We start from the raw sequence: 17621 nt of genomic DNA, 5'->3' as shown, positions 1-17621 counted from the left end.
GTGTGAATGCTTATGTAAATGTATATATTTCTGTGTTTAATTTTCAATACATTTGCAAACATTTCTAAAAACCTGTTTTCACTTTAATTATGGGATATTTTGTATAGATGGGTGAGGGGAAGAAAAATATTGAATCCATTTTGAATTCAGGCTGTAACAACAATGTAGGATAAGTCAAGGGGAATGAATATTTTCTGAAGGCACTGTACACACCTTATTCTCGACATAGCTCATCCTACTTAACTACTGCTGTACATATATTTCCTACTTATATATTGTCCATACTGTCTATACATATTTATATTCTGGACTCTGACATTGCTCGTTCTGATATTGTTTGTTCTGATTGTAAATGTTTTTTTAATTTGGGGGGGTGGCATTATTTGTGTATTAGTATTCTACTGTTAGACACTTACTGGACTGCTGGAGCTAGAAACATAAGCTTTTCACTGCACCTGCTTTAACATCTGCTAATCTGTGTACGCAACAAATACAATTTTGATTTGGGAGAAAAAGGTCAAGCCGTAGGGTAGTTCTGTGTAAGTGAGACCAGTGGACTCCATAGGCTGAGTAAATGAGGAGCTCATGTCGTCAACCTTTTTTTCAAAGAGATGGAGGAGGAGAGGAAAAGACTCCCAGAGTTGGAGACAGAGGCTTGGAATTTAGAGTGATAGAAAGCAGCTTTAGCAGCAGATACAGAAGAAGAGATGGTAGAGAAGAGGGAGTGGAAGGATGATAGGTCCTCCGGAAGTTTAGATTTCCTCCATTTTCGCTCAGCTTTCCACAGCCCTATTCTATGAGCATCCGGTGAGTCTCAATGTTAAATAATTTCTGGGTAACAATTAAGTACCTTACTGTAATAGTTTTCCTTTTAAAATGGTAAAAAATGAACAAAAATACCTTTTTAGCAAAAAATGATTTCTCAAGCTATGATTTTGCTAGGACTGTCTGGAGGTGGTCTGAGTGAAGGGCCCAATTGGAGGGCTATGTAACCTGAAAACTAGCTGTTATTGGCAGAGAGGTTTAGAACTCTCTTTGTTATTGGTCTGTTGACGTATACAGCCTGGTGATGTCAGCAGACAAGCCAAAACTCCACCCATGTAAAACCTGCTGATTAGACGATCCTGTTTCAATTGTAATTTCAACCAAATGGAAATAACAGTAATATTTTTTTTCTTCTGACTTTTACAGTGTTACTTTCATCAGCTGTTGTACAATATGATACAAAGCATAGGGAAAACAACATTTTGACTGCACTGGTGAAAATGGTTGCTTGAGGAACCAAAATCATTTCTGATACAGATTTACTGAAGCTACTGTACATCTGACTCTTGATGTCACTGAATGCCCAAGGCAGTTCAGTGAAGGTGGCCTGCTGTATCTGTGTGTGGGTTTCATCATGACCTGGATGGGTCAACATTCTCCTGACAGTATAATGGTTTTTTTTCTTTTTTCACCTTTATTTAACCAGATGGGCTAGTTGAGAACAAGTTCTCATTTACAACTGCGACCTAGCCAAGATAAAGCACAGCAGTTTGACATATACAACAACACAGAGTTACACATGGAATAAACAAACATACAGTAGAAAAAAATAAAAATCTATATACAGTGAGTGCAAATGAGGTAAGATAAGGGAGGTAATGCAATAAATAGGCCATGGTGGCGAAGTAATTACAATATAGCAATTAATCACTGGAATGGTAGATGTGCAGAAGATGAATGTGCAAGTAGAGATACTGGGGTGCAAAGGAGCAAGATACATAAATTAATACAGTATGGGGATGAGGTAGTTGGATGGGACTGTTTACAGATGGGCTATGTATAGGTGCAGTGATCTGTGAGCTGCTCTGACAGCTGGCGCTTAAAGCTAGTGAGGGAGATAAGTCTCCAGCTTCAGTGATTTTTGCAGTTCGTTCCAGTCATTGGCAGCAGAGAACTGGAAGGAAAGGCGACCAAAGGAGGAATTGGCTTTGAGGGTGACCAGTGAGATATTCCTGCTGGAGCGCGTGGTACGGGTGGGTGCTGCTATGGCGACCAGTGAGCTGAGATAAGGCGGGGCTTTAACTAGCAGAGACTTGTAGATGACCTGGAGCCAGTGGGTTTGGCGACGAGTATGAAGCGAGGGCCAGCCAACGAGAGCGTACAGGTCGCAGTGGTGGGTAATATATGGGGCTTTGGTGACAAAACGGATGGCACTGTGATACTGCATCCAATTTGTTGAGTAGAGTGTTGGAGGCTATTTTATAAATGACATTGCCGAAGTCGAGCATCGGTAGGATGGTCAGTTTTACGAGGGTATGTTTGGCAGCATGAGTGAAGGATGCTTTGTTGCGAAATAGGAAGCCGATTCTAGATTTAATTTTGGATTGGAGATGCTTAATGTGAGTCTAAAAGGAGAGTTTACAGTCTAGCCAGACACCTAGGTATTTGTAGTTGTCCACATATTCTAAGTCAGAAGGGTCCAAAGAAGGGCCAGAATTATACAGAATGGTGTCGTCTGCGTAGAGGTGGATCAGATAATCACCAGCAGCGAGAGCGACATCATTGATGTATACAGAGAAAAGAGTCGGCCCGAGAATTGAACCTTGTGCCACCCCCATAGAGACTTATCTAGAAGAAAAAGAAACGCACACCTATTAAGGCGAGGTGCTGGCTAGCGGAGTAGAAAACTTGAAAATAAGGGAGAGCCGCACACTCTAGGAGCTCAGATGGAAAAATGTAATATCCAACGTTTCGACAGCCAAGCTGTCTTCATCAGGGTATCATCACAAACACTGCAAGATGACTCGTTTATATAGTGTCAGAAGACACACAGGTGTCTGTAATCATGGCCAAGTGTGGCCTAATATCATTGGTTAATTCTCAAATATAAAAATGGCATACAAAGAACAGCATACAAAAAAACAAATGGATAGCATACGATCATAAATTCATTTTAGACTACACAAGCTTACAAACAATTACAATGGCTAAGTCACAATAATCACAAGAATGGCTTAAGATCAAAGTCTATGTTGAGACCGAAGGGTGCAAGGGTCTTTAAGTTAAAGATCCAGGCAGCCTCTCGTTTTAACAATAAATTATCAAGGTCACCCCCTCTCCTAGGGAGGGTGACATGTTCGATGCCAATATAACGCAGAGACGAAATCGAGTGGTTTGCTTCCAAAAAGTGGGCCACAACCCCCATAGAGCCAGAGGTCCGGACAACAGGCCCTCCAATTTGACACACTGAATTCTGTCAGAGAAGTAGTTGGTGAACCAGGCGAGGCAATCATTTGAGAAACCAAGGCTGTTGAGTCTGCCAATAAGAATGTGTTGATTGACAGAGTCGAAAGCCTTGGCCAGGTCGATGAATACGGCTGCACAGTAATGTCTCTTATCGATGGCGGTTATGATATCATTTAGGACCTTGAGCGTGGCTGAGGTGCACCCATGACCAGCTCTGAAACCAGATTGCATAGCGGAGAAGGTACGGTGGGATTCGAAATGGTCGGTAATCTGTTTGTTGACTTGGCTTTCGAAGACCATAGAAAAGGTGGAGGTGCAGGTGTGGAAAGTTGTTATATCTGGGAATCACATTTTTTTCCCCCTTATTTTACCTGGTGTGTGATACCAACCCCTCGGGAGTGCCACATCGGTGATCAAGTAAGGTGCTATTGGCTCTGGTGCAGTTAAATGTTCATGCAGTTGGAGTCCTCAACTGGAGTCCGTTGAGAAATTAAGCATGTTTACCTGGGCTGCTCAAAAAAAGTAAAGTCCCTTTTCTGAGAAATGGAGGTGGCCATCGATTTGAATTTGGTCCTCTGTGTTTAACATTCTTGTTGATTTAAAAAAGTATTTATTCTTTTTTTAAACATTTGGTTTCACACAGATCCATACTTAGGGTGGTGATGGGTGGGGGTACTGCCTAAGGTTTGAGCCATAATGGCTTATTCCCAGCTACATTCCAGTGAAAGGTATTACATTTGTGGGGAGAAGTGAGTGAAACTGACAGCTTGTTTTCAGGAAGGATCATTAGCACTGCTTGGGGACAGGCCCAATGGTGAGTGACTGGGATCTGCGTCATGTTGTGAGGACCAAATCTGCTTAACCTACTTTGGGTTAGCACAAAATATCTCGGGCTTGCTTGAACCTCATAATAGCAGCCTTTCTGGTGCAGTTCTGATGTTCATAAAATATTAATTTGTACGGAATTATTGATATGGCAACATGGAAGATATAGTGCTCTTCCCTTACAAAAAAATACTATATATATATATATATATATATATATATAGTTGTTGAAATTTCAGATGTGGTTTTTGGACACCTGTGAAGTTTTCCCTAAATTCCCCATGTGACATTTTTTCCCCAGGTTTATTTTCTTTTACTTCCAGCTACAGCTGGTCTCCCATCCAGGGACCAACCAGCTATACAGTGGTTGTTTACATTTACTTTGTTTACAAACATTGGTGTAAAACAAGCTTATATTTTGTGTTCTGATGGGGAATGACAGTTAAACTAAGCTCATGAGGCATTTATACATTGTATACTGAGTATACCGAACATTAGAAACAGCTTCTTCATATTGAGGTGTCAAAAGCGTTCCACAGGGATGCTGGCCCATGTTGACTCCAATGCTTCCCACAGTTATGTCAAGTTGGCTGGATGTCCTTTGGGTGGTGGACCGTTCTTGATACACACGGGAAACTGTTGAGCGTGAAACCCAGCAGCGTTGCAGTTCTTGAGACAAACCGGTGCGCCTGGCACCTACTACCATACCCTGTTCAAAAGGCACTTACATTTTTTTGCCTTGCCCATTCACCCTCTGAATTGCACACATACACAATCCATGTCTTAATTGTCTCAAAGCTTAAAACTCCTTCGTTAACCTGTCTCCTCCTCTTCATCTACACTGATTGAAGTGGATTTAACAAGTGACATCAATAAGGGATCATAGACTGACCAGTGAATCCAGGTGAAAGCTATGTCATGGAAAGAGCAGTTGTTCTTAATGTTTTGTATAATCAGTGTATTCTTCAAGAATTTATGGGTTCATATTTACAAGTCCAAAAACGGATGTAGCAACTAAGGATTGCCCATTTTACAGGCAGTGACCTTCAGACAGCAGAACTATGTCGCCATTTGAATGTGATCCATTAACCTGCCCCAAAAACAATTATTCTGTCCACTGTTTTGCGAATGTCTTGCAAAATCGTTCCCTTGTCCTGCATTTGGGCTTTTTAGATTTTGTCACCCTAATTCCACCGGTGGAAACATTGCTACTGCAACATGTGAACACCATCTTTTCACATGTGAGGAGAATAACATTATTTCAACCCCACATGTGAATCTGCAATTCCACATGTGGAAGTGAGATTTTCACAGTTGGAGTTTTCTTACATGTGAAATTGCATTTCGCATGTGTGGTGAAAACAACATGTTATTCTTCTCACGTGAAAAGATGGTGTTACCATGTGAACTATAATTTAGTACATGTGAAATCTTAAGCTCAACATGTGAAAACAGCTATTTCACATGTGAAAATACGTTTTTCAAATGTGAAATTGCATTTTATTTGTAAGGGTTCAGTCTTAATGAAGTTTTTGACTGTTATTGATTTCTTCATAGGGAAACATCGTTCTAATACAAAATTACATTTTGAGATGTGTTTGTTTGTTGGTGCGTCATTGAGAGTGGAAATAATGAACTGTTGCCATGGAGATTTTCACAAATTGTGTAGGGAAAAACAAACGCCCACATTATTCCCCAAAAGAACCAGGCTTACCCAGTTGTTTATCATGCTCAGCTTCTATATTACCTTTTTAAAAAGATGACAAAAGTGAGTCTTGATCATTTCATTCCATGCCGCAAAATAAGTCTTAACAGTTTGAGAGTGATGACACGGCACAAACTTTTTACTGTGTGAAACGTGTTTTGTCATTCAGTAGAACGATCTTTCCATGTCTCACTTGGTCTCTAGTACTTTAACCACTGCTCCGTTCAACAGGTCAAGCTTGATTTTTTTTCCTTCTTTAGTTTTTTTACCTCTTGGACATTAAGCTGTGCTCTGAATATCAAGTACTCCCTTTTAGTTGCACCACCAAAGGATGTTTTGCTAATGAATCATACTGTTCTTATGCTTCTTACTGTAGTACCGCACTCATATTCCTATCAACCGCTGTATTGTTAAGCAACATCAAGTGGGTTGAAATACCACAAGTTCTGGCAGGGGTGTGTGGGCAGTGTTTGGCAGCAAAACAAATGTGGTTTTGAAACTCATGGGGCCTCTGCTTCCCTTCACTACAGAGTGACATTAAAGTGAATAGGTGCTAAGGCTGTTAATGGTTAACACTTATGTACGCAACATGTCATGTATTAAGTAACAATGTACTGGAAAAATGTTACCAATTAACACTATTACTTCCACTTTAAGGGCATTTGGACACATGCATGCGCGCACACACACACACACACACACACACACACTCACACTCATTAGCTTCATGGTAGAGAGAGAAGGGTTGAAAACAAGTGACAACCTTTTCTCAGCCTTACATTGTTGCCAAGTGTTGCTGGAGGGCAGAGCACACAGGAATAGTAATAGCTGCTCTATACAACCTCAACCAGGTTTGGGCCTCACAGACATACTGTATTAAAGAAATCGCTAAAATATGGAGTTCTCTTCTCCGATCTAATATATGTACAGACGAGCAGGTTGACGGACAACTTCATACCCTTTCCCTTTCAAACGAGCGGTTGATGAGGCTGTTTTTTTGGTGAAAAACAAATATGTTTTAACAATGCCACTGAGAGGACTGTGGATGGTGTTGTGAATGCTAATGGCTGTTAGTGTTAGGCTAGTCTTAACTACCACAGTGGCCTTTCCAGGACTTTGTCCATGTTTCTCAGCATCATGAATAGCTTGAAAAGCGTATTGGTTCATTGTAAAAATGTTGAGCCATGGTTGATATACTGTAAGTATTGTATTTCAATTTCCAAAATGGGCAGTGGTTCACATAAATGCAAACACACCACACACTACAGGAGAAGGGCTTGCGAAAACTCTAGGTTACTTACGTAACCCTGGTTCTGTGAGATGTCTCACTATGGGATGCGCCTGGGTGTGTCCGTAAGCTCGAAATATCCAATCACACAGCTGTTGGATACCGAGTGGTGAATGAGAGCTCCTCCTCTCCATAAAGGGAGGCTTTAACCCGCCAAACTGGTCATTCTCGAGCATGCCTCTCCTCCTTGCACTCTTGCTCATCTTCCTTGCGATCTCACTCATATTCATATAGAACCGGGGTTACGGAAGTAATACTCATTTTGATGTCTCACTATGGGACAACTCCCATAATGCAGACATGCTCTCCGAAGCCAGTGTAGTTCCAACAGCATCATCCCTCAGATGCCACAAGTATGCCACAAAAAAAGTGCAGAGACATCCAGTCGGTAAAGACCTTATAAATGTATGAGGGGTTGCTGTACGTGCCAAAATGCAAATCTCCAATAATGAGATGCCATCGAACAGTGCCCAAAAGGTAGCCATACCTTTGGTGTAATGAGCCCTTCGGGGCTGTAGCCTTTGCTATTATATTTTCCAATACACCAGTTTCCACCATCCAAAGATGGCTGTTAACGAGGTAGGAGGGCCTTCCCTTGCAGGGAGGTGCCCAAAAAATGCAGGGGTCATTGCCGCAAATGGTGGAGACACTCTACTTCCATAGACGGGAAGAGCGGTGGGTGTAACCACAAGCTCCAGGGCACTACAACACAGTTGCCACAGAGCCTAGGCATAAAAGAGTGGGTTTGGGTACCCAGGAGGACCCCGGGGAACACTGAAGGCACGAACGGTTGCTTTGCAGCCATAGGGTAGACTGAAAAGCAGGTTAGAAAGAGAAACATGACATTTCCCCACTTTCCAGCGGCACAACAGGCCACCATGGGAAAGCCTCAAGCACAACATGTAGAGGACCCAAACGGACCCAAGGACAATCAGACCAAATTGGATCAGAGTGACAAAAAAAAGCATGTTTATCAGCCAAGTTGCTTTTTTGGTTAACAAATAGGTCTTTATATGTTGGCTAAGCCTTTACAAGTCAATAAAGTCACCTTTATTAGCGTAAAATAAGTATTCTATAGGCTATGCAAAGCCGTGGTCGGTCCATTCGGGTCCAACCGAGTCTATCAGCTGTAGTTACATAGACCCGATGACAATCAAACAGCACCCGTCTCGGGTGGACCCTTGAAGACCTCTAGTTCCATGTGACGGGCTAAATGCTTGAAGACTGGTTTTGTGTAAGTGACATGCACCCTCAACTACAGAGGGTGTTACCCTACTGTAAATGTCCAGGCCTGTGTGACAGGTGAGCTGTGACAGGTGAGATGGCAGTTAACTGGACCTTTTAGGAGATCCTCCCTCTGTTTCCAAGGGATGATCTGTGTAGGTCACACCACTTCTCCAAAAACGCATCTCCTGTTTTACCAAACGGGGCGTGTGGGAGGGGCACTGTCACTCTGGTGAAAGGTCTTGACTTGTCGGCTTGTCACAGGCAAATCTCATTTGGGTCCACAGATCCCTGCGTAACGGTAACTACCAGGACTGGGTAAATGCGGGAGAGTGATCTCCACCAACCAGGGTATCCTTGGTCATTTGAAGGGCTCGAAGATGAGGGATAAGCCTGTGGCAGGTCTAGGAGAGAGAAAAAGCTTAGGACATTACCCTTGAGAGGCTGTGCCAGTGCTTCCACTCCTACTGGTGCATAAACACTAAATAGGGACGGGTTCTCCAAAACCCTCCATAGGGTTGTCGCTTTTTACAGTCTGCATCTATCCAGACTGACTTGAAAGACAGAGGGCGGGCTCTCAGGAACTGGTTTAAAGTGCCAGTGCGAGCGTGTCATGCGCACCCCAGGACAGGATAACATTGCAGGGGAGGGCAGAGAGTGTGTTCCATTGCTGGGATATCCTCGTAATGCGTCTGAGGCATATGGGCATAACGTTTTATCCAAAACATGCCTGATCCTCTTGGACTGTGTCCCTAGTAGGTGGCAATGGGTATGGCTATACCGTGTCACCGAGTTGGGGGTTTTGCGCGAGAGAGCAGCCAACGAAATGACACAATGCTTCAACCGGCGTAGCTTAAAGGTGGAAGGAAACATGCTTGTAACCCAGATGTCCTAATCCTAAGCAATAGATCAGCTATGTGTCTGGTCTGTCTTGGCCCTTCCTCGGAGAGAAGGGCTAATTAGAGCAAACATTTCCCCAAAGGGAGAGTAGAGCTGACTATTTCCCGACTGCGTGATCAAGCGCAGGTAGGAATGGATTTGGTGTACCAGATTTCCTCAGACCAGAAAATATGAGTAATGGAAAACCTTACTGACTGTCCTGTAGCTCGATGGAAAACTCTATGATAAGATTTCCCCAAAAACATCCAGAGAAACCCAGTGGGTTACGGCGATCTTTGATGTGAACCCCGGAAACCTGTATTAGTGTATGGAAACGGGAATTGACTGCCACCTCCTGGTGATAGCACTGAGGAGGTACTCATGTGAGCCTGTTTAAACTGTGTTGCTCGCGCAATAGACAGTAAAAGGCGAAAATGCCGCAAGGCAAGGGGAGCCATGTTTATGGCAATGTGTCATTCAGCTCCGTCAGTCAGAAGAGACTGGAGGGAGAGAGGACATGCTGACTGTCATCCTGGCTTAAAACATGAGAAGGTGCCTAGGGGATAGCGAAAGGGCGGATGGCACTTGGGGGTAAGAGTGCACATCCCCCATTTTCCCATGTGAGCGAAGACATTGGTGGTCTGAGTCGCCATGGGTTTTGGGCCCCCAAAGGCAGCTTGTTGCCTCCTCCCTGCTGTGAGGCTATGGCGAGTTACAGTGACCAACAGGCTGCCACGGGGCCTGGGAGGCTTCGCCTTCTTTCATACGCATTTCACACATCTGCATGGAGTCGACAGCGGGCCGAACAACTCCTTGGGTGTCACAGGCATCCAGGAGGTCCACTATTTCTTTGTCTGTTAAGCTGGAAAAGCTTAGCCAAAGTGCCCTTTCTTCCAACACCGCCAGGCTCACGGTATGACCACAGCCAGGGATGGCATTACGTGAAGCCCGGAAATTTAGAGCCGTAATCATACAGATCTCATCCCAAGCATCCTTATTCAGGGTCCCCGAATCCAGTTGCTTCCACACATCCTTCACTAACTCTGCTTGGTAAGTCAACAATAAAGAGGTCACGTTAAGTGCTCTGATTGATAAGGCCGGGGCTTTGTATGTCTTATGGAAAATGGAGGCAGAAAAGCGCTCTGTCTTTCTAGGGAGGGAACTGACAGTAGTGTTGGTTGGAAGTGGTAAGCAAGTGACGGCTCCACCATGGGAGGGTCGGAAAACCCAGATTCTTCCATATTGTTCATGTCCATTCTCGGGAAACCCCTAGCCAGGATATTGTTGGCAATGGGCTTATCCCATGAGCTCCTAGCCTCTCTGATGCAGACTGGGAACGCGGGAAGCAGTTGCTTAGCGGGATGGCAGTCTTTTCCCATCGTATAGGTCCCTTCCGGGATCCTGGGCCCCCAAGGGAGCTGGCCACTCGACGTTGTGGTGGGTTGTGGGGAGTTGAGCCTCGGCCGGTGGCTGAGAGGGGAGGGAGGGGGTGGAAATAGCGGAGCATTTTAGCCTCCTTTTCAAACACACTCTAGAGAAATGTACAATGCTTACAGGACACTGGGTTGTCGAGTGCTTCTTGAGCATGCTCCCTTAACAGACAATTGTTGCATAGAGGGTGAAAATCCTTCCAACTATCATGGAGCTACAAGCACAAGAATGTGGTTGTTTGAGTGCTGTGGTAGGCTCGTCTACATGTTTTTTTTTTTTTTTGTCATTTTAGCAGACGCTCTTATCCAGAGCGACTTACAATAGTGAATGCATCCATTTCATTTCACCTTTTTTGTACTGGCCCCCCGTGGGAATCGAACCCACAACCCTGGCGTTGCACACACCATGCTCTACCAACTGAGCCACAGGGAAGGGTTGGGGCAGCAGTGGCCATTGTGTAAAACAGGGTTATGCTGAAAATGCCTGTTGTAAAACAATGTGTAAGTTCTGGGCTTTAGTTAGGCGTAAGCTAGTTCGTAGAAACCTTGCTAAAGCTAGCTAGGATGTGCACAGTGGGAACGCTACAGCCGCGAGGCTAGTGCTGCGTTTAGCTAGCTAGCAGCTATCCTTGCTAAGGTGCGCTGTAGCAAAGAGAGGCCAGAATGACCAGTTTGGCTACACGGGCTCTACACACTTACGCACACTGACACACATACAAACACTCACTCCATCATTTGCTCACACACACACATAATATGCACATACATTTATACTGACGCTACACACTCACTCACATACAATCATCATAAACAGTGCACTGCTGCTACTCTGTTTATCATATATCCTGATGCCTAGTTACCTTACCCCTATGCATATCTACCTCTATCGACCCAGTATCCCTGTACATTGTAGATATGGTACTGGAACTGACCCTGTATATAGTATGTTTACTTACGTTATCGTGTTCTTCTTTTTATATCTCGTGTGTTTTTGTTCTACCTTGTTATTTTTAGTATTACATGGTTATTGATTACTGCATTGTTGGGTTTAGAGTTTGCAAGAAAGGCATTTCACTGTACTTGTGCATGTGACATTAAAACTTGAAACTCGAGAGGGGCTCACCTCATTCGCCACTCGACCTGTCTGTCTCCAATAAGACGCTATGTGATTGGATACTTCGGGCTTATGGACACGCCCAGGCGCATTCCCATAGTGAGAAAATCGAAACGAGTATTTGAAATAGAACGACGAGTAGTCATGTGAGAACCTTTATAGAGCTGTCTAGTGGTGCTGTCTGATGTTCGGGCTTTTCCAGCGACGCTGGTGGAGGGATAAATGTGAGGACGGGCTCAATGTAATCAACACATTTTTCACCCTCCACCAGCCTCCACTGGGCTTTTCAGACACTCCGTTGTTCATCACTCTCCCTCTTCCCAGGTGGTGATGTGGAGGTGCTGAGGTCTACAATGGCTGGCCTGGACCTACACCTGCACGTGCTGATACCCCCATTTCAACGTTGTCGTCATTACCTCCCAACCCAGCAACCCAACCCCAGGATCTGACCCCGTCTCCCCCTCACCTCCCCTGGGCTTCCTCCAGCCAGGCCTCCTGGCTCTACCCTGGGCCCATCATGGGAGGATGCCTCTCCAAAAGCAAACCAGGTGACCACCTTCGCCAACCTCGTTTTCCTTCCCTCCTTTAAAATCCTGGAATAATTGTCACTTGTTCTCCAGCTATATATAGGTCATACAAACTCCCCTCCTGACTGCCTTTGTAGCATGGCATGTTGTGGAGGATGAATTGTTATGCTCTCAATTGCATTGCCTTCAAAAGGGTTACATAGTCAAATATGAGTTTGAAACGTATGGCACAATGTAACAATAATAACTTTATTTGTACAGCACTTTTCAATACAAGTAACAAAGTGCTTCACATCATAAAATAAAAAATTTAAAGTACAAACAAAGACCGGAGGAAGGAGAATGAAAAAAGATAGCTAGTTAAAATCATACATTTGAAATCCTACATTCAAAGTATCTTTATAGAAGTGTGTCTTCAGTAGGGATTTCAAAAGAGATGTTGAATCTGCAAGCCTGATGTCCTCTGGCAGACCTTTCCAAAGTCTAGTGCCCCTAATGGCAAATTCCCGGTCTCCTTTCGTTTTCAACCTAGACTTTAGAATGGTCAACAATGCCCTGCCAGAGGATCTCAGGCTGTGTCCTGGCTCGTAGGGAGATAAAAGATCAGAGTTATAGGATGGAGATAATAAAGCCTTAAATGTCATTAGTACAATTTTAAAATCTATTCTCAAAGTGACTGGTAGCCAACGTAGAGAATCCAAAATAGGTGTGCAATGGTTACATTTCCTGGTGCCTGTTAAACGGCTAGCTGCAGCATTTTTTTTTTACATGGAACTCGAGCTTCAGGTCAGGGTCAAAGAAGACGTCAACGTATCTGGCCGTAGGCTTTACATTGGTGGCCAAATGAGCAAGGTTATTTACAGTATGGGTTCGAGCAAGGTGAGAGGCAAATAAAAACAACCTCTGATTTCTTATCACTGAAATTTGTCCGACATCCCACATTTGATGTCATTAAGACACTTATGAAGGGTAGCAACGCTATCTCGATCACTGGGTCTGATTTGGCTGCATACTGTAGCAGTTAAACTGAAAGTTATGATTGCGGATGTATGGCTGTTTCAAAGCAAACACATCGCTGTTTAAATGCAGTCAACTTGTTGAAGGGGGGCCGTAGGTGCTGAAATGAAATCTTTGGTTGTTCTTAAATCTTTGACTGTCAATAGTGCTTAGGGAGAGCGACTAATTCGTTTGTGGTTTTTTTAAACATAATTTTCACAAAAACAACCACCGCAATACGATCAAGTGTAGGGGATAGGGAACTTGTCTCCAGTACTATAGGGAGATTTTTTTGAGGGTGGTGTGTTGGAATAGATGCCCCCCACTGTGAAAGTCTAATTAGTCAGAGTCTGTAGGAAACAAATGGGCCCCTGAATGGAACCTTGGACACAGCAGTGATGAGTACCAGTATAGTCAACAAAATCAGACGCTGAACCAGACAAAAACAGATTTTACACAATGTGAGATAAATACATGTTTTCAATCTGTAAAATACAGTATCACACCATCAGGGTAAAACTTTACATTCGTGTCCTTACTACTCTGTAGTTATTCCTGTAAGTACAGATGAACATGTATTGTAATAACCCCTGTATTGTTACACTGTGCTTACACTGTACTTAGGGTTAAAAATTCAATCATAAAGAGGAACATTGAAAATTATGGTAATTATCTAAGTGTATTGTCACGATGCTGCAAATTTCAGAAAAACGTGGGCTTAGTCAAAATATTCCAGAACACTGAGTTTCTGCAGAATCAGTGAAAAGCAGATGTGTTAGTGGGAGCTGAAATGTCGTCATGCACGTGGCCCCTCAATTTGGTCCAATAAAATATTTGAGCAACATATTGTAAACACAGAATTGTTTCTAAGACTAGAAAGTCCATCAGTGCCCACTCAAAAAGATACAGCACATGATGCTTCTGAATGGAAAAAAATAGTAGGAAGATAAAGAAAAGGGGTGAGTGTGTGGGAAAGGGGGGATGACGTGATAGAATGCAGTATAATCTCCCCTATGTCGGAGTATCTCTTCCTTCAATGACAAGCAAGGGTATGTTTGTCCTGAGGTGTACAATTCACTCCGTTTTGCTCTTTGATGCATTGGAGAATCTCAGTGGAGAGAAAGGTCCCTTAACAAAGCAGGTAGAATCCAAAAACAAAGCAGTTTGCATTGCTAGAAGAAAAAATGATATATAGAACTGCAAATCACCCTTATTTTTTAGCAATGTATATGATGGTAAAAAAGACAATTTATACATGTTATTTACAGTATGAAAGTAATGGCTTGGTTACACAGCTACACATCATGGGCAGATAGCCAAGGAATCAGTTAAATGTAACAGGTTTTAGGACAGAGTCATCTGACATAGTTTGCTAATCATTGACAAATAAACCCCTGTCCAGGAGAAGATGAGTAGAGGACCATAATATACACGTTCTATATGATTTTAATGATGATTTAAAAATATTTTTATTAAATGCTAATGCACATGAATGGGCTGTGCCGCTTACATTAGAATGAAATAATGATTGAGTTCGTTATTTAATGTTAAATGATGGTGTTACTCGTCATTGTATTTATTTCCTGTATATCTCTTATGAAATACATGTGGCAATTACTGGACATTTTAAAGATGCATCTGATGTTTAGGAGAGATTCTGACTTCAGCATGGAGCGTATGGTTGAGTATCAACTTATGGATTCAGAATGGTCCTGACCTGTGGATGGGATTTTTATGCTATTTAAAATCAAAAGAAAGATCATCAAAAAAGATATATATCTCTATAGCAAATCTAATGTACAAATTGTGAATTCCTCTTCTGTAAGATTCTATAATATCTCTCATATTAGTCTAGAAAGATCCCATATTAGTCTGGGGATGGAGCCTCTCCCCTTTCCTCTCCTGCGATTGCAGTCACTCTCATGATTTTCCAGTGATTTTAATTAAGACTCGCTCAGCAGGTGAACATTCCTGCCAGATTACCATGTAAGAACCGGATGGTCAGCACATTTCTCCAGCCGAAGAGATAAAGCTAGCTGCAGTGAAAACGGGTTACAAAACCATTTCTTCGAATGAAGAAATACAAAACCCTAGAGGCAACTGTCATCAAATGGCTCTTGGGCACCTCACAACAAAGAAACCCACACATCCACTTAGGCTTATCCCTGTGTGTTATTCAGGAACGTATCTAATGCATGGTGTAGTGATCCGAAATATATACTGTATCTGAACAGTCAAAATCATGTTTTTCATGAAATTGGATGATATTTGGATGAAACCAGATCAAAGTATGATGACCAAAGTATGAAAAGTGACTGTTGCTTCTACATTGATAAAGTGTGATCATAAAGTTACTGGTCCCCTCCCCCCATGTCAAACACTTGGATTCAGGAGGCGGGATTATTAAGGGGATAGTGACATCACTCTAACTCTCGTTTTAATACACCAATGGTAACGTAATATTCTCTTACCTAATTTAAATGAATACAGCCTTTTAACCAACGTCAGAGGAGGTGTGTTTGCAGAGAGGTGTGGTTTATATAGCTATCTGCAAATATAATGAAAAGTTTACACTATTTGTCTATGGCAAAGATACTTATGCTTCCTTTTTCATCTGTGTCTGATGTTAGCTAGTTACTGGCTAGCTAGGTCTTCAGCCAGCATGGAACAAAAGGGGGGTTGTCATTCAAAACTCTGATGCAGTTGTCATGTCAACGCATCCGTCAGTGCTGCTGTGAACCGACCATAACAGACATGCCAAACTACGGATGTATATAACAAATTGACGTCACTGATGCAATTTAAATGTTGTTTGAGTTGCTTTGTGCATCATCAAAATTGCTTGCGATGATTTTACTGCAACACTGCTCTCTGCCTCCAAGTTGCTTGACATGGATGTTTCAAAGAGCTGTCAGTCAAGCGAGCTCATAAATATAAGCTCTCCTCCCACTCAGCCGGTCTTTTCTGGTAGTACTTCCTGGTAGTTAACTATGAGAGAGATATACATTTTTCTCAAATGTTGAGCATTTCCTTTCCCCAAAAATATTATGGGTGATTCACTACATGGCAAACAAGGGATGTGGACACCCCTTCAAATTAGTGGATTCGGCTATTTCAGCCACACCCATTGCTGACAGGTGTATAAAATCAAGCATACAGTAGTGCAATCTCCATAGACAAACATTGTCAGTTGAAGGGCCCATACAGAAGAGGTCAGTGACTTTCAATGTGGCACTGTCATAGGATGCCACCTTTCCAACAAGTCAGTTCGTCAAATTTCTGCCCCGCTAGAGCTGCCCCGGTCAACTGTAAGTGCTGTTATTGTGAAGTGGAAATGTCTAGGAGCAACAACGGCTTAGCCGCAAAGTGGTAGGCCACAAAAGCTCAGAGAACGGGACAGCCGAGTGCTGAAGCGCTTAGTGAGTAGAAATCGGCTGTCCTCTGGAAGCAACGTCAGCACAAGAACTGTTTGTCGGGAGCTTCGTGAAATGTGTTTCCATGGCCGAGCAGCCGCACACAAGCCTAAGATCACCATGTGCAATGCCAAGCATCGGCTGGAGTGGTGTAAAGCTCGCCACCATTGGACTCTGGAGCGATGAATCCCGCTTCACCGTTTGGCAGATGCCAGGAGATGCTACCTGGGCTGTTTTTCTTGGTTATGGCTAGGCCCCTTAGTTCCAGTGAAGGGAAATCTTAACACTACAGCATACAATTAAATTATAGATGATTCTGTGCTTCCAACTTTGTGGCAACAGTTTGGGGAAGGCCCCTTTCCTATTTCAGCATGACAATGCCCCCGTGCACAAGGCAAGGTTCATACAGAAATGTTTTGTCGATTGGTGTGCTTCCAACATGACTGGCCTGCACAGAGCCCTGACCTCAACCCCATCGAACACTTTTGGGATGAGTTGGAACGCCGACTGCGAGCCAGGCCTAATCGCCCAACATCAGTGCCCGACCTCACTAATGCTCTTGTGGCTGAATGGAAGCAAGTCCCCACAGCAATGTTCCAATATCTAATGGAAAGCCTTCCCAGAAGAGTGGAGGCTGTTATAGCAGGGGGGGACCAACTCCATATTAATGCTCATGATTTTGCAATGAGATGTCCGACGAGCAGGTGTCCACATACTTTTGGCCATGTAGTGTATTTTAGTCACTCAAAAGGGCATTTTACAGGGAATTCAGAATGACTGTTCTGGACCTTTTGTCACACAGCATGTTGTCACACAGCAAAATCATTTTCATGGTCAAGTCAGTTTCATTCGATACAGAACCCCTTCTCCATTGGGAGTCTGCTGGGTATGGTAATCAAAGGAAATATGAATTTCAGGGGCGGCTGGTGACTTAAAAGTTGAGGAGGATGATGTGGGTGAAAATGATGAACTGTACTATATGATAAGAA

At 43.2% G+C, this 17621-nt stretch overlaps 1 protein-coding gene across 5 annotated transcripts in view; it reads left to right on the top strand.

Moving 5' to 3' along the window:
- Positions 1 to 17621, top strand: part of LOC106580115 (apoptosis-inducing factor 3) — a 52081-nt gene that overhangs the window by 23343 nt on the left and 11117 nt on the right. For 4 of the 5 annotated variants that reach the window (XR_006760859.1, XM_014160802.2, XM_045702962.1 and 1 more), the window contains one exon: positions 12021 to 12244. Coding sequence is in view for 4 of the 5 variants with exons in the window: in XM_014160802.2 (XP_014016277.1) it covers positions 12214 to 12244 (31 nt within the window). In the remaining variant the exon portion in view is untranslated. Of the gene's footprint in view, positions 1 to 3435; positions 3473 to 12020; positions 12245 to 17621 lie in introns of those variants that run through there. The other variant, XM_045702963.1, reaches the window with a different exon arrangement.

Source organism: Salmo salar, chromosome ssa20 (genome assembly GCF_905237065.1).
Source record: "Salmo salar chromosome ssa20, Ssal_v3.1, whole genome shotgun sequence".
NCBI classification, from domain to species: Eukaryota; Metazoa; Chordata; class Actinopteri; order Salmoniformes; family Salmonidae; genus Salmo; species Salmo salar.
Note: the sequence above shows the minus strand (reverse complement) of the source record. Positions and strands in the feature narration are given on the sequence as shown.